The sequence below is a fragment of the Limulus polyphemus genome, unplaced genomic scaffold (genome assembly GCF_000517525.1).
Source record: "Limulus polyphemus unplaced genomic scaffold, Limulus_polyphemus-2.1.2 Scaffold1810, whole genome shotgun sequence".
In the NCBI taxonomy this organism is placed as follows: Eukaryota; Metazoa; Arthropoda; class Merostomata; order Xiphosura; family Limulidae; genus Limulus; species Limulus polyphemus.
Window position 1 is genome coordinate 84968 of NW_013667420.1, and position 18685 is coordinate 103652.

The following is an 18685-nucleotide window of genomic DNA, read 5'->3' on the forward strand; positions in this document are numbered from 1 at the left end:
TTTTTACTTACATTATTACTTCTTATTCACTCTTCTTGATGACAGAACATTATGACGATGGTTTTATGTGTTTGCTGCGAGTTTCCTTTCACTGTTGAATAGCTCTATTTTTGCCTACACTTTAGATGATTGTTTCTTTTTTATACCTATTTTCTTGTGTCTTGAGTTTGTCTATTTTCTTTGTTTTACAAAAAAACAATTCTGAGATGTTTTGAAAATGAATTCACAAATTCACATCTCTGACATGGAGTTTCCTAGTGCTCTTACTCTGCCACCTCTTAAGTTTAGAGTTACACGGTTGTCATGGGAGGCTCCCTTTCTGTAGAGGACATCTAAGCCATCATACACATAGGAGAAATCGTGCATGAGGTCTGATGTTTCTTCTGTCAGCTCGGAGGCTGAGCTTGTGGGGGATCGGAGGTGGACTGGTGGATATTTTGACTCTATTTTTCCAGTATCTTCCTTTGCTCAGACAGCTAATCACGAGCCATGGATAGACATCCATCCTTCTGCACTGTTTTTTGCAACTAGTACATTAAGTTTGTAATGTATTGAGCATTTCTCCTGTAGCTTATGGCTCTTCTTCTTTGTTGGGGGAAAGTCATTCAGCTGATTACCTAGTCTTTTGACCTTTTACAGTCATTGCTGTGCATGCTCGGAGATTTGCAAATCTATTGAGAGAGGTTGTTGCCATGCTTTATCCTCCCTATTTATCAGACCAGCATGCCTTGGCTTTCCATCACTCTGAGAACCCATATTTAGATTCTTAGAGGTTAGATCCTCTTTTTTTCTATTTGGGGTTCTAGGCCTAATACCTGTTCGTCTTAGCTTAACTCTGTTTTCTCGGATTCATCTGTTTCTTATGGCCCTATTACAGGTCTCCTGTTCAATTTTCAGAGAATCTTAGTCATTCATTGACTTCTAGTTTGGTAAGGTTATCAGCTTCTGCTCTCTCCTTGGTCTCTTTGTTGCTGGGATCTTTTGGAGAGAGATACCTTGCTTGTGAGAGTTCAACTTTCTTCTTCAGCCTTTAGAGATTTCACAAAAGCACCTTTTTCATAGATGTTCAATTTTTGCAGGTTTTCTAGATTCCATGGAATCTCGATTGGATGTGGCCCATCTCCACTCTTCTATTTCGACACTGGCCTCTTGCCTTTCCCAGTATTCTACCGGACGGTTTCCTGCATTTACTTTTTGTTTGTAGTACCAAAGAAAACTGGCAGTTAGCATCCTTTCTCATTTTAATCATTTCCACCAGCCTCCTCAGTTTACAATGGAGTTGTTTCTTTCCCTTTGGTGGTCCTTTTCACCCGGTCTTTGGATAACTAAGTCCAATGTCACCAATGCCTATCTTCATATCATTATCTCCGTTTTGTGCACATGAGACAGATTTTTTGGTTTCATGTTCTACAATACAGCCTAGCATCTGCCCCATACTTCTTTTGCTGGACCATTGTATGACTGGCTTCTTCTCACTCCTTCTCACAAATTGGCAAAAATCCAAATTTGCGCTCTTTTATCTGAAGCTGCAAGAGCTGAGTTTGTCATCCAAACAAAGAGGTCTGTTCTTACTCCTGCACAGTACTTCATCCATTTAGGTGTGTTTTTTATTCCTGTCTTTGTTGGATCCAGCCATCTCCTCTACACCTTCAGGCCAAGGAATGGGCTATTCTTCTAATACAGTCATCTCTTTCTCCTCCAGAATGTGTGGTTCTATCTCTTGTTGGGATATGGGCATCCTTGGAATCACTCATTCCTTTAGGATGGGCTCACATGCATTCCCATCAGTGGTTTTTATGGGACCAATGGAACATTTGCATGGATTGGATTGTTCTGTGATCCTATCAGCTTCCAGTCTGCTTGATCTTATCTGGTGGTTGGGCAGGGACAACACGACAATAGGTGTCCCTTTCCCACCCCCACATCCAGAGATACATCTTATCCCAGATGCTTCTCTCCATGGATGGGGCACTTGTATAGGAGATATGGAATTCAAGAGCATCTGGACAGAAGAGGAATCTTCTTTCCACATCAGTCTTTTAGAGCTTCTAGCAGTTCAACAAGCTATGTCTCAGGCTCTTACATTGTTGTGAGGGAAAGTGGTAATGCTTCTTCTTGCTTATCATGTTCCTGGTGTAATGAATTTAGTGGCTGATCAGTTATCTTCACATGGAATGAATGCTTCAACCCAAAGTTTTTATTGAATCTGCTCTTGTCTTGGGATGCCACAGATCAATGGTTTTTGCCACACACTAGAATGCCCAGCTCCCATCCTTCTGGTCTCCTGTACCTCACCTGCTGTCTTTTGGCATAGATGCTCTCAACCAAGATTGGACAGGTTTTCATCTTTTACGCATTCCCTCCAGTTTGTCTGTTATCCAAAGTTCTTGCACTGATTCACTCCTCATCCTGTTTAGTTCTTCTGGTGGTGCCACATTGGCTGGGTCAGCCTTGGTTTCCACTCCTTCAGTATTTTCAGGAGTACCAACCTCTTCCACTTCCTCTAGCTCTATCTCTTATGTCAGCCTCAGTTGGATGTTTTTCATCCAGCGATCACCATTCTCTGGTTTCACACCTGGCTTTTATGTGGTCTGTTGCATGATGTCGGGGATTGACCTCTTGAGTGGCATCTTTATTAATGTGGTCCATTAGGCATTCTTCATTGGATGTTTATCAATGGAAAGGGTTTACTTATTGTCATTGATCTCTAAGACATGGTGTTAATCCTTCTCATCCAACTGTGCTGCATGCTTCTCAGTTTCTGACAAAGGTTTGGCTCATTTGTATGTTTCTCTAGAAAAGGCAGCTTTGTTAGCTACTTTTTGTTTTTCTAGGAAACTTAAAAGTTTTTGAGTCCCCGGGTTTTGTTCTTGCTTCTGAAATCTTTTTGGATTATCCATCCTCATCATTTTTTCCAGGTTCCTAATTGGGATATCACAGTGGTTCTCCATACCTTATCTTGTCCACTCTTTGCACCTTTGGCAACACGTTTTCTATATCACCTTTCTCTTAAGACTTATTTTCTTTTGTTGTTGGCTAGCAGTTGTTGACATTCAAATGTGTTTGTGATTCATGTTCACAGGACTCTTTACCATTCCACTTATGTGCTATTGTTTCCCGATAGGTCCTCTCTACCTAAAACTTCAGTGGCTAGAGAAGAGGATAAGGCTTTCTCTCCTATTCATCTTCCCTCCATTTCTCTTTTTTATGACTACTTAGATTCAGATAGTCTTTTTTGCCTGCTTCAGGCTCTCCAATTTTATGCTGCATGCACTAAAGAGTTTCAGGGTTCACATCACTGTTTCTCCACTGGGACCCTAAGATGTCATGTGACTTATCCTCTGTCTCTTTGACAGGTTGGGTTCATTAGCTGATTCTTATTGCTTACTCTGGGTTTTCATTGGAGGAGGAGAGACTTCTTCTGGTCTTATCTCATCAAGTCTGCCATATCTCAATGTCCCTTGCAGCTTGGTTGTGTCACCTGCTGGAGGAGATTATACAGGTTAGCATGTGGGCCACACCTCATACCTTAATATATCATTATTTACATGACTAGCAGAGACCTGCAAAACGTTTACTGTCAAATTAGTATCGTTATTGCAATAGTATTTCTTTAAATACAAGGTTTGTAGAATAATACAAACAAAATTTAATCATAGACACTGAAATGTTAGGCCTAGGTTTGATAAAGAGATAAGCTTAGTTAGAACTAAACTATACTGTACTTAATACTATCTATGAGTAAACTTATAATGTTAATCTAGGACCTAACGTCAGACCTTTTTGAAAACTTCAAGCTTTTAATGTTATTGTACTAAATGGTTAATGAAGGATATTTACATCCACCTTTTTTTGCTATTCCTTCATATTCCTCAGTTGTAGTGATTTGTTTGTTGAGCTTTTCAGCTCTCTGGCACAGGCAGATGCTTGCACTGTTTTTCTGGGTGAAATTCTTACTGCACATGCTTATAAGGTATACCAATAGCAGAATTATAGTATGACAAGATTTTGGTGTCTACAATTAGAATTCTTTTTAATTATTCTAGAAATCTTTTATTTAAAGAAGTACTATTGCAATAAAGACACAAATCTGCGAACAAGTGTTTTTGTCTGTCATGATAATGTGCATGCACCTTACTATCTAAATATGCATGTGTGCACATGTCACTTCTTTAACAGACACATAAGCAATTGTATTGTTATATAGATTTCACAGTTGCCTCCATGGAAGGTTTTCAGCTACCCCCTTGGCTATTTACCATGCTATTCTCTTTTGTGTTTGCTTCTATGTTTTTTCAGGGACCCATTCATTGTTTTCATTTGGTTCCCTCTCGGTGGTGGGTGTTAACTGGTAAGGTATGCTTCTTTCCCAATCCACACTAGCTACCAGTTGACAGACCAAACTTTTCCTGGTAGCAACGAGCTTTGTTGAGATGGGGTGTTCCATAACACCACCTTGTGCAATTTCTGGATGGTACACAATTATATACACTGCTGGACCACTACTCATGGACTATCATGAGTAAAGTAAAAAGGGTTTTTGCCCACCCCTGTTGACTCCTAGATTGGATAAATTGGGATCGGTTTGCTTTTAAAATAGGAAAGATGGTTTACCTATTTCACTGTCTCCTGAGCATCATTCCTCCTCTACACAAGTATCCCTCCATTCCTCTTAGTAGAGTGTGGGAGTCCTTACCACTCCCTGTTTCCAGTTGCTGGAGTGGTGGACAGAGGTTTATTTCTTTTAGTGATGCTTGAACTCATTATTCCACTCAAGGAGAAGAGTGCCATGTTGGGTACTCTCCTACCAATAACCCTGGATGGTTTTCCCAAATGTAAGGTTGGAGCATGACCAGCCTACATGGGAGCCTCCTCATAATTCTGATTCAGAGATGACTCTTTGTTAATCGGTTGAGTTGAGCATGGCCCTTCTTTTTTGGTTATTCTTTTCATTTCGATGATTATGGAAGATGGTCCTTGACTCCTTGTAATTCCGCACGCGGAGCATCAATTCCTGTGCTATTGGTTTTTTCCACATAATTCTGGGAACAGGCTTGCCTCTCAGGTTGGGGAGTTCGGATTTTGGTTCTTAATAGTAGACTAGGTAATTTCTATTTCTTCAGGTTGAGTAAGACATGACAGGTCCTTTAATACCGAGTTCGGTTTCTTGCATTTTACATTTCTTCAGGTTGGGGAGAAGGTTTGTTCACTTTTGTGTTGCTTGCCTTATCTTCCTTATCCCAGTGACTCAACATGAAACATCCTGTAACTTTCAGGTTGGGTTCCAATAATACCATATTACCAAACAAGACAAAATTAAAAGTAGTCGTCATGTCCTAGCCACTACACCTTTGATCTTGATTTGTGTCCACTGCCCTATAAATCTAATGACAAGACATGGGATCTCGTCTGTCTGGTTGGGGCCTAGATGAATTCATTTTCTTCCAACAATGTTAGGGCTTTGCCTCTCTGGTCAGTCTGCTTTTACTGCCCAGGAATTAGATTTCATGTTATCTGGGCAAAGAGCATACCTGTTCCAGAAGTAGTGTAGACCCAACTAATGTGCTATTACTATATTTCATTTTCGCATACCTCCTTTCTATGCAGATGTTTTCTGTGTGGATCTTGCCCTCACCAGCCCATCCACCTTGTCAATGTGAACTTCTAGCTGTAGTGTGAGAGGAGGTAAGTGTGTTTTGGAAGTTAACATTTTTCTATACCAAAAAATGTATTTACGATAATACTTATCTCCACACTCACACTCTCCCGCCCTTCCTCCCTATTAAATGGCCAGTTTTGGGTCTGCTAATTTGGACCATCTCAAAATGAATAGGAAGTAATAATGGGGAGCTTATATACAGATCTTGGCTAGGGGACACATCAATGTAGGTAGAGAAATTTACAAGATTTAACTTGCTTTGGGCAGTATAATGAGGTATAAAGGCTGGATCAAGCGAGGTAAGATTAATACGAACACTTAGATGGCCAAAGAAGAGAAACTTTCATCTGGATAAAGCTATGGTTTGAGAGGAGGTAAGTATTATCGGAAACACATTTTGGTATCAAAAAGTGTTAACTTTTATTAGTTCATGTCTAATAATTCTGACATATACTGTTAAATAAGCAAATTATTCAGTAAATAACATGTTTTTGGAGTGAATAAAGAATAATGAGTATCACAGTTTAGATGCCAAGGTATAGAAAATTATTAAAAACCAATATGCCTATAATGTGTGATAAAAATCACATTAACTGCAATCATGTCAACAACCTTGAATTAATAAAGAATGATGAGAAGTCATAATGATGGTATTACAATTACTTGGATAGTTGGAATAATTAGAAATACTTATATCAATATCTAATTTTGAATCCAAAATGTGAAACAAAAACATTTGCAGTCAGTGTGATTTTTATCACATTTTGGCCTATTGGTTAATAATTGATATTAACTTTCCATCATTTTTTTTTTGTATTAAAGCAATCTTTCCTTAAGAAACATTGTTTATGTTTGTACCTTGTAATAAGTAAGTAAGAAGTGCTATTACTAATGCAATAATCTAATTGTTAGATGGATAGTATGGAGTTAAGTAGTGAGAAAGAAAAGTTTCTGAAAGAATTCAGGATGTTTTATTGTATGAAATAGTTATGGATCAACCATTTTAGATTTGTTGTTGACCATTAATGAAGATATAGTTACTAGAGTTGAAATGGAGAAAACTTTGGAGAAGAGTGATCATTATATAATTAGGTTTAAGGTTTTTCTCTCAGGTTGACATTTAAAAAATTTAAGTTTCTAATTTTCAAAGTGCTAATTCTTGAGACTATGAGACAAGATTTTTCATTATTTAACTGAGATAAGAAATTATGCAAGACAGATTTTTTTCATTGCTTGTAATTCAAAATAGGCATATTTCTAAAAAGAAGAAAAAAGATAAAACCTTACTTAGGACAGGAAGGAGAAAATCAGGGATAGATACTGTGAGCTCAAAAAAGAAATTAGGGAACCAAAAACTGCTTACAAAAAGCATCTGGCTCGTAATATTAAACAGCAAGTATTTTCATTAAGTATGTTAATGGTAAGAATATTAGTATCATTGTTTGTATTTACTTATAATAAAAAATCACAAAGATTATTGTCACAGTGTGATAATTGTAACAGTAGTTAGGCATCTTATGTTTAACAGTGAATATTTGGGACCGTTACACTTCCACAATTGGATTTTTTTAGAGAAAATAAGAATCGGCAGAAATATTTTTCAGTGTTGTGTTATTCACATACGAGGCAGGATTTATTTCATTACCAATTATTGATGTTTTTTTGTCTGAAAAGTCAGAAATCAACAATATGTTTAGTGTTCAGTATAGCCTGGAAGAAAGCATACAGAAAATGAAAATTATATGCTTGTGCTTACATACTGAAGTACATAGCACACACACAGGTTCTTATACATCGGTTGAAAAGGTCAGAGATACCCTCCCCAGTGCTATCATGACAGGGTGCCACACAGTTTAGTTACAAGCATGATTAAAAGTTGTAACTTCATGCTGCTTTAGATCAAATGTATACTACAGTATGTAAAAGTGTAGGACCTTACACTGTACATTTGATTTTACCTTTGGTTAACCAATATTCGTTAATCTTTGAAACCACTACCAAAGTAAGTGAATTTATTACAGTCAAGTTCTATTATCAAATTTTCAAAAAACTTGCAAGTAATTGCAAAATAAGAATGTCACATTCCTTTTCTCAAAAATTCTCAAAGTAATAAGTTTTCTACTTAATTTTAAGACTTCAGATCCTTTCCAACTCATGTATCTCTATATGCAAAAAATAGCTTAAAACTGTTAGTCAGTAAATGTGATATATAATAAAGCTAGTAATTCTCATTTCCTCTATGTTTGAATATGTAAGTAGCACTCATATTAAATTCTTGTAATGATTGTGTGTTAGTCTGCATGGATTGTAATTTATACACATATGTTATTCTGAAATTTTTTCTCACATTCAAAACTTGTTATTAAAATAAACTCCTCTAGCACATTTCTTATATTAGTTTATTATGAAATATATATATATGTACATGTATAAACTGCATTGGGTACCCTGCAACTGTATAATTGGTCTATAAATAATTCCAAAAAAATATGCAAAGTTAGGAACAATAGTACAGCTGAATATTTGTTCATAGAAAATTAATGTACTTAAAATGAATACATAAAACAAATACAAACCTCATGGGTAATATAAAAAAAATTATAAAAAATAATGTTAGCCAAATTGAATTGTATTTACTGTGATTTTGTATAACTAAAAGAACAATTAATACACATAGAAACAAACACTGATAACATTATTTCAATCTATTCTATATTTGTGTTGAATTAGTTTCTTTATTGAAAGTTAGAAGATACTAATTATAAGGTTTAAATTTTATATTGTGTTTGATTTAACCAAACTATCATTATTCAACTGAATATTAGATTTAATTGCACCAAAGAACTTATCAATCTTGTGTGATGAAACTTGTGATACCAAGTTTACAAGAATCAACCTTCTATGTACAAAGGCTATAATCCTTGTGACATGTATGAATATAGTAAGAATTATAGAATCCTATAGTTGAAGATCTGCCACAGGAAGAGCACTTAGCCAATCAAATGCTATGACATATAGATAGTATATTAGAGACAGTTTATACAGATAGTGAAACTTAGTTAAAATCATTTGGTCATACGTAGATATATATTGTTTATTCTCTTGCCCATGATGTAATAACATTGAATATGATTGTTTTGATAGTCCATAAGTTGTGTCCAGGGAGCCATCAATATACCTGTTACATTTTTACTAAATGTGACAAGTTAATTTAGTTAGATCCTAACTCTGTCTACTTCAAATTTGAGGCTATTTGGTTCTTGAGGCTTCGACTACATATAGTAATAAAACTGATTTATGCATTGGATCCTGTGCAGTAAATTAACAGTGAGTCTGAAGTAAAATCATTTCAGCTCTAATGTTTGTTTGGTTTAAGGACAATTTACTATGAAATTGTATCCCTTTAATTTTTTTAGTGCATCTAGCCTATATTTACACTATGTTAATTTCAAAATTGAAGAAAATATTTAAAAAACAATAGGATATACATGAATATGTGAATAATTATTACTTTTTCTTGATGAAAGCATGAATGTACATCTAAAAATGTATGCATCAGTTGTACCAATTAATATATTATGTTATAAAACTGCATACATTATTTGTAAAAGGCTCTATTTGAAATTAATGAATTTTTGAATATTTTTAGAACTGGACAATTAGTAGGATTTGCCAACCTGTTAATCAATGGCCCCATTAATTGATTACATTTGATTAATCAATTAGTATTGCATTCCTCAAAGCATGATATGTATGAGAAAAAAATAGCCATGGGTGCTACCTACCAGTTGCCTTCACTCTAGTAAGTGGTTAAAAAAGAAAAAAAGAAAAGTTGGTGCTAGCTATTAGTCTTTCCACTAGTCAGCAGTTCCAAGATAACACACACCTCCTCACACAGAAAGCTATCTTTGCCGTGCATCTGCCTTAGAGATTTGCATGCCACTAGCCTTTAGGCAACTCCCACCTGTTCTGACACATTTTCTCATGAATTGCACAACTGCATAATGGTGTTATTATGCAGCAAAAGCCTTCTACCAATAGGAGGGCAACACAATCTCTCTGTGCACTAACTCCTTCTATGCTATTAGCACTCGTGAATTTTCATTCTTTTCCTCAGCACTGAACACATCAAACATGTTGTTTTCTTTGTCAACTTAACAAAATCTGTGATGATTAGGGAACTTAATTTCTTTCTTCAAACTATGAACACACTAGTTCATGTAATGTCTTCTACTATTTGTATGAGTGACTAATTTCCTCACACAGATTATGTAACAATTATAATTTATGGAGGCATGTTCCCTGGGGATGATGTAGTGGCCATTGTGAATAGGATAGTGGGTTCCCTTATGCAGCCAGAACCTTCAGCTCCAGTCACATCTTCATATATTCCTTCCTCTCATTTTGTAGGGAGAATGGATAGGACAAATTTGCTTGTTCCTTCACCTGGTTATACTTTGGGAACTTCTCTTCCTATTGAAGAGCAACCTTAAACTTGCTTCTATTCTCAGGACTTAATTTCTCAGGTATGCACCATTCTTTTTTTCCCCCCTGTATCATATTCTTCGTCTTGTTTCCTATTTCTTAATCTTAACCCTAACTCATTTTGTTTACCATTTCTGGGGCACTTACATTTTCACAACCTCAAGCCTTGCCCTCCCCATCTATCTGATCCTTATTTCTGTGTTTTTAGTCATTCTACATCTCCTTTTATGATTCTCACATTTAGGATTGCCCTTATCTGTTAGAGAAAAAGAGCATGGACTATTTGGTGTCAGTTTACTCTCCAGTACCCAATAATCTTGATTTTATGATTAATCTCTTCTGATCATCTTTCTCCATCCCTTGGTCCTGGCTTTTGCTGCTTTCTGCCAGGTTTGGTCTTATATTTGTCATAATACCCGCCTTTCCATCTTTTACCTCGGGTCGTGGCCTTCACTCAAGACACTCCTTATCATGCCCTTTTGGTGGTACCCCTCTGGCTGGCTTGAACTTGGTTTGTTTCTATGCCACCCTACCAATTATACATTCTGTTGCTTCAACATTTCTTTCCATCAAGGGATCTTGTCCTTCTTCTTTCATATTTGAATTTGTGCAGTCCATTGCCCATTGAACCATATTTTCCAATCTGGTAATCTTTTCATCTCCTGTTCCGAGCATTTTTCTGCCTGGTCCATCTACCCAAATAAGGGATGTGGTTTTCAACATTGGTCCACCTGTTGCCACCTTCCTCCTGATCCTCCTACCGTTGGACATCTCCATTCCTTTTACTTGGTTGTTCAACGGGGTTCACCTGTCTCCACTATTGCCAGTTATTGGGTGGCCTTGTCTTCAACATTTCACCTTTCTCAATACCACAGAATGCCCCCTTCTCTTCATCTTATTCTGATTCTTCCTTATCCATAGACCACTTGAGGTATCCTCATGGTATCTGACTACTGTCTAATCTACACCATACCTATTCAATGGACTATCATGAAAAAGCCAGCACCAGGGGGTGCTCTGCCTTCTTCCCTGGCTCATGCTTGCTAACTTTTCAAAATAGGGTTAAGAGGTCACCTGTTGCACTGTCTCCAGTAAAAGACCTTTCTGGCTGAAATAGGACCTATGGAATTAATTGTAATTTTTATTAATCAGTTAGTTTATGTAACGTTAATCAGTATAATCATTGCTTACATCTAATCATATATATCAATTAAATTATTAAGTTGCCCAACTCTAGTATCTTGTAAACAAATTTTAAAAGCTTATTAAAAATATTGGTTTCTTAGACAGGCATTAATTTAACATTTAATCAGTGAAATTGTTTTATTCATCTCTGCATTGTACATTAAATGCTATAATAGTATGTTTACCAAACTTGGCATGAATTATGTACAGTAGTGTATGTAAGAGATGTATCTTGAGTTTCCTAATCTTTCAGCCATGGATTACACCAGAAATCTGGAAGGAAATTCGAAAGAAATATGAACTTCAAAAAGTAGCAAGAGAAAGTGGTACAGCACAGGCTTGGAGAACATTCAAGATTCAAAGAAATCGTGTAGCCAGTCTGTTGAGGGATTCCAAAGTTCGACTTGGTTTTCCTCGAGGTGGTTCAAAAGTATGTAAACATTTTTATTATTTAAATTCACAAAACTTGCAAGAGAAACACACTGATAAAATCAAAAAGCAGCAAAATAAAGAACAGTGAGTATAATGCCATTTTTGCTCTTAATGCAATTTTCCAGTGAACAAGATTTATCTCTAGGATGTTACTAATGGCTTCAGATGTTTGAGGTTTGCAACTGCAATAAATATATTTTTTCTAGATCATTTTGGATGATGAAAACTGAGATTTCTGGAGTATAGTTCCACAGTGTTGTTCCTAGGTTCTACAGTTTAAGGGACCTATGTCCCCTCATATCAGAATAAAGGGGACACAGTGGAAATTTTGACAGACACCTTTGAGACATATTAAAAAATATTCTGAGGGTAAAACTTTATATTTAGTTGATGGAATAGGATTGTGTTAGTACTTTTTTGCTAGTACTTCCAATTAAACAAGTTATTGTTACAATTCTGCAACACTTTTTAAGTTTTCAAAGTGAAATCTGTGTGTATGTGGCACATTAGACATATTTAAATTAGCTTTGCTCAACCCAGAACATTATGAGTGGACTTATCACTAGCACATTAATATTAACATCACAAGGAGTAGTTCATAAGTACTCTTCAGTTATATTAATACAGTAATTTTGTTTCTGTTCTATTACTTGTCAGTAATGTAAGTCATGCTACAAATGATCTTATCCTATATTTACTTCCTTTTATGAGTAGAGTTACAATAATGAGCCATAAACAATGCAAAGAAATGTAAAAATATTCATGCACCTAGCCATGATCTGTGTAGCTGGCACATGGAGGTGTGGCTTGCCGATGTGATAGCCTAATGTTTAGCTTCATTTTGGATCTAGTAGAATTCAAGGCTAGTGACCCTATGAATGGTCAAAAGTGGTAAAATGAATGTATTCATGTTTACTACTTAAAACATGCATCAGAAAGACTTGTTCATTAGAATATAGGCTTACTCATGGAAATTTGTGTTCCACAGGTCAAAATCTCAGATGCATCACTGAGTCCACAATGTGCTGTTTTAAAGGAGGCACACTTCAAAAAAATGCAGGATTTCCATGATCCCACTCTCTTGGAACATCACTGTTTTATGTATTAATTTGTTTGTTACTGAAAGTAGTTTTTAGTTGTAGTAAAGAGAAATATCTGTACCAAATTTCATGAAACATGTCCATTCTCAATCTTAATTATAATTTGGAAACTTTAGTGGTAGGGTTAGTTATCTTTATATTACAACTACATACTTTTTCTGTTTTGTTTTTAATTTTTAATAGTCCACTTTCTGTTTATTATTTTTAAGCTCTTTTGAAGTAGTGTTGTAGAATAAGTGTCTTACCTAGATGCATAAATTGCCCAGACCTTTATATTTATGTGTGAGATAGATTATATAAGTTACTACAGTAGTAGTACATTTTCAGGGACATTTATCCTATGAAACTGAAATAGTTGGTAATTTACCTTATTTTTATTTTCTAAAAAACAAAAACAATGCTCTCTTTTTTCTGCTAAGTACCAGAACCACAACTTCATAACTGCAATATCTTGGAAACTCTGTGAAAATATCCTCTTGACAAACATCACATTGTTGATCATTATGAATGTCATGTTACATTATTATTCACTCTCTTTTTATGCAGAGATTACAACCTTTGTATTCAAAAGAGTCAAACTCAATGGAAATTTAGAGCAAAGAATCAATTGTTATAGGAAGTCAAATGACGTACGTGTCAATATACATATACCCACATAATTTATTTACTCTAAAGTGGAATGTAGAAAAATCCAAAGAAAATTTAAGTTGGTTACTTAACAAGACTACAAGCACCAATAAGAGCAGAGGTTAGGTGCATCTTAAAGAATGGAGAGGTAGATGAGTGAACCCGTGGTACATTTGTGAGGATGTTATTAGCTACTTAGTACATTTTGCTTTATTTGTGTGTGTGTGACCAAGAGCCATATTTTGTCATTCACAGATGATTTGCCACAGGTTGCCAACCCTGGATCTCCTTGCTACAAACCAAATGCATAAACTGAATCAAACCACTGAAAGTCAGCCAGCTTATAGTTCTGATTTTTGTAATCTCATAGAGTTTGTTCTGTTTTTGATAGGTGATATGAAATATTAGCTTCACTAAAATGTATTAGTATTTTTTCTTTTTTAATAAATATAGAATTTTCTGGAAAAACATTATAAACATAAGACTACCTTGAAAAATACATATTTTACCATATATTAACCTCTGAGGCTTATTATTTTAACAATAATGTTAGAAAATAATGTCTCTCTTAATGTAGAGACTGTTGTAGAATATTGATAAAGAAGCAAAATCTTTGGTTATTTTGAATCCACAGTTTTAATATGTTTTTGCCAGTTATTATGAACTTTTAGTTTTACAAAAGCACATGTTACTTGGAATGTTTCCTTTAGAAAATTAGGTCTGTAGACATTCTCTTAGTCAGTAGATTTAGGGGAAATGTATTTTTTTAACAAATTTGACCACTTATACATGTACGACAAACCCTAATAGTCAGTGTACAAGTAACTGGCTTGATGTTTTGCCTTTACATTTACTTATGATTTATTCATGTTAGAAGACAAATCTAATCTTAATTTCATTGTTATATCAAAGTTTGTGCATGATCAGTTTGGAAACATTTACTATGTTATTTTACTTTCATGAAACTATTGTAATTTAGTAATGACCTTTAAACCTAAGTATGCTTTACACTGACTGAATGTTGAGTTTTCAGTGCAAACAACTATAATTGTTAATATTGCATTATGTACACTTAATATACTCATTTAAAACATGGGGATGTCAGTGAGTGTCCCTAGGATTTGGCGGTAGTATAGGGGCTAGCTTTGAACACTGATTCCTTTGAGTCACTCATCAGGGGACCCTAAGAGTGCATATCAAGTTTGGTTGAGGTCAGGCAAAAACTATAGGCCTAAAAGCAGACATGCTGGGATGGGGATCAGATCTGAATGTAGACCCCTCTTGAAACTTAAGGTGCATGTCAAGTTTGTTACAGATCAGTCAACAAGTGTTGGCATGAAAATCAGACACCCCAATGACATTTTTGTTATATATATATAAATTTGCATATTGTAATATAAGCATGAAGTTTCTATATAGTCCTCCCCCTATTTTGGTAATAATCTTAGTTATAACTGTGTTACTTTGTCCAAATTATTACTTTGGTTGTGGTGATTTTTTTTTTTATTAATACAGGTCTATTATCATGTAATACTCTTTATCAGTTTAATGTAAAATACAAAAACCCCTGTGTGTATATACAACCAAACATATTGTTAACAGCAGAGTACCCAAGTAATAAAACAATGCATCACATCTTTACAAGTAAGAACAGTATATTTAATGAATTGTGTCCATTATTGTGTCAATTTTTATTTTTGATCTCAGTAGGAAGCTTGCTTTGATTGGAAGTTAGTATTAATCAATAAAATTTGACTCATGAAAGGGAAGCACTGTCTCATTAATTTGTTAATTGTTTTTAAACTTAAGTAAACATTTGAATTTTTTATAAACAGGGAAATAAACTGAACTTGGCAATGAAGAGAAGAGCTAAGAGGTGAGTAAGCTAGAAATTTTTTCTTTTGTTGAATTTTATGGAGATATCAAAATTGCTTTGGGAATTTTTCATATTAAAAAGATAAGTATTTGTTTTAGCAGTTTTGAGTCAAATTATGTAATTGAAGTAATTTTCAGAGTATTTGTAGCATAACTGGTTTTACATGCTAAATATCTTATATAATAATAATAATAAACAAATCTGATACAGGTAAAAATGCCTGTGTAATCCTCACTTTGATTGCATGTGTTTACAGTACATCATCCAGTCATTATTAACTACACAGTTACTTATTTATACTGAACTGCAAGTATAAATCTTCACTTTTATCGGACACTAAAGTGGCATTATAGTGCACTTTTTGAATTTTTCTGTTTACTAAAAATTTACAAGAGAAATTTAAAATACAATTTACTGGTATTTGCTGTTTTTTCTAAACAGTTAAAAAACAATATTATCTACTACTTATGCACTTTTTTCAATATATTGCTGAGGTTACATAGTGCTGCAGCTTCCATTAATTAAAAATAATATATTGAAAATATTACCACTGATGCTACCTGTAACAGTAAAGACTTTCTGAAATTTCGTTGACTGTAGGAAGTTTATTATTTTAAGCACTTTAAATCCTGTTTCAAATAAAAGTAATTAACAATAATGAATTAGTAATTCAATGTCATCACAAATTTATTACATAAAGTTTGATAATTAAACTTATTAGTGATATGAATAATGATAGCGAACTTAATACATTACAAAAGTAATGAAACCTTTGTCTATTCTGTTTAAAGTAGAGATACTACTAAGTTGAATAGATTAGTAATTGAGTTATAATTTTGCAAAATAATCACTTTTCACTTTTTTCCATTTTTAACACAAACTATTAATTCAAGGTGGTAGTTGTGATTCTGTATTGATACTGCACTTCAGCTGATCAATTATTAATTGAATATTGTCCATCAATTAAACAAAAAAAACAAATTGTTCTTTCATATAGTTTTATAAACTGTATTTAAGAAGACAAACTTTAATTGGCCCTTTGAACATGCCATTGTTTTTTCTATATCTACTATCTGGAATCATTCCCACATTTACCCATCTTCTCAGGCTGTTCTTCATCATCATCATCATCTTCTGTAAGTGTGTCAATCTCAGAAAACTTTGGTCTCAAGAGAAGTTTCAGACTCACTTTCAAGTCAGACATTCAAAGTGGGTAACATTTGAAATCTTTACTGTCAACAGTAAGTATAGTTTATACTCCACTGACATTCTCTTCTGGGAAAAGAAACTTTTCCATCTGTGCAGGACCCACAATATTTCTTGTCATGTGAATTGGGTGAAGTACAGATTTATAAAATATCTTGAGAGCATCAAGGGTTTGTTTCTCTTCAGAACTACTGACTAGGGAAGTAGGTAATTCCAATACGGTACATTACCTCTTCTCACGTAAATAGCTATTCTTGTTCAGTGCTGCCCTCTATATGCAAAACAAAATTTGCACGCCACGACCTTCGAAAATCCCACCCATCTGGAATTGACTAATTCCAATGCATTTTGCATGCAAATTATCATGCAACAAACCTCCACCAATAAGAGCGCAACACACACGCATGACGCATGTGACTCCTTCTATTCAATTCTGCTGAACTATAACTTCTTGTTTGGCAGTACTTGTGTTATAACATTTACTTTGTGCTCTCTTCAAGTGTTTTATTTTAATTTTTTTCTGTATCTTTGTATTAATTTCTCTCAACAAGTTTACTCTTTATTATACAATGGTAATATTTTTAACTTACTGAGTTATTCTGAAGTGGAATTATCTTAGCTTTCTACCCAGTTATGGAACTTATTACTTCATTACAAAAACTTATTTGTTTCTGCTGACACAGTTATATTTGGTTATTCATTTTGCATTATGAATTCTACAATACCACTTTGGAGGTTATATATTCTATTAGCACATTTAGGCTTCAGATCATGGTACTCTACAGTAAGTTTTGTGCCTTGAACTTTGGACTTGTTTTGGTTCCATATGTCTTTTGTGGGGCAGTCTGCATATTACCCAACTTCCTCAGTTAGAGGATTTTACCAACACCATTTATTGGATATCTAGCTTCGGTTAGCTCCTTCCAAACAGGGGTAGTCTTAACATACTCTTCTACTCCTTCCACAGTTGGCTCAGGTAGTTAGATTTTCCAGTTGGATAAGTTTTTCCTGTTACATACCCCACGTTCTAGTCTCCTTGAGGTATGTATTTTTAAACATCACCTCCCTTCTCCTCTTTGTATGCATTAAAAAATGTTTTCTGTTATCTGAGTCTTTCCTTTGGGTTTTCCTCTGAATTTTCATCCTTCCTTTTTGTTTATATGCGTTGATGGTTGAACATATCCCCCAGGATGTCAGGCTTACCGGTTCCTCCTCCTCTTCTGGATTGTTTCTCTTCCTTGATGCTCATCTCCAAAGGTGAGGGTTGTGGTTCTATCAGTAGGAGGCTTCAGAATAATGGTCTACAGTCAAACGGTCTTATCCCTCTCACACCCGGGCACTTCTGCCTGTCCAAGATGCTTTAGTTCACACTTTTCTTTTTGTCCAGTTTGACTAATCCTGTTTCATTTCAAATTTTTGACAGTGGTGGTTTATATCACTCTCCAAGGCGACATTCCATCTTGTTCTCTTTGAGGTTAACAGTGGATTTTTTTTTTACCCAAACACTTGACATATGTCTCCTGGAGGGTCATGTTTCAGGTGCTTTGTCTTCATTTGCTAATTGAATTTCTGGTCCTGACACACTTTCTCCCAAGGAGTGACCTCTCAATCCTCCTAATGTCTGGTGGCTCTGCCTCGTATGAGGTACTCTTCCATGTGAAGTTTTGAATATTTTATCAATTCTTAGTTAGTTACCTCTTTTGTTTTTGGTCTCTGATTCATCATCCACTTGCCCTGGCTGTCATTATGTTCATATAGGTTTACATTAGTTTTTTTCTCATTCAATCAGTCTTCTTCCCCAAATTTTTGTGTCCATGTCACTCCAGTTCAGGTCTTTCTGACTGATCTTTCCTGGCTGGCACTGCTTTGGTTATCTCGGCTGTTTCAGCTCAATTTGTATTGAATATATTGGTATGGTCTGCTTTTCAAAATAGAGTTTTGTGGTCACCCATTGCACTATCTTTGGTGTTGTCATTCCTCTGGCTTCTCCACTGCATTTTCTCCCCCCTCTTTTCTTCTAGTGGAATGGGAGAGTCCTTACCACTCTCCAGTTCCAAGCCATTAGCATAGTAGACTGTAGATGCATCCTCCTGAATGTGTTAATGTAATACAAAT

The 18685-nt window shown here is 35.1% G+C and overlaps 1 protein-coding gene across 4 annotated transcripts in view; it reads left to right on the top strand.

Annotated features, from left to right (window-relative positions):
* Window positions 1–18685, top strand: part of LOC106465008 — a 106637-nt gene that overhangs the window by 20771 nt on the left and 67181 nt on the right. For all 4 annotated transcript variants that reach the window (XR_002611886.1, XR_002611884.1, XR_002611885.1 and 1 more), the window contains exons 2-3: window positions 11583–11759; window positions 15324–15364. Coding sequence is in view for 1 of the 4 variants with exons in the window: in XM_013925198.2 (XP_013780652.1) it covers window positions 11583–11759; window positions 15324–15364 (218 nt within the window). In the remaining 3 variants the exon portion in view is untranslated. The remainder of the gene's footprint in view (window positions 1–11582; window positions 11760–15323; window positions 15365–18685) is intronic.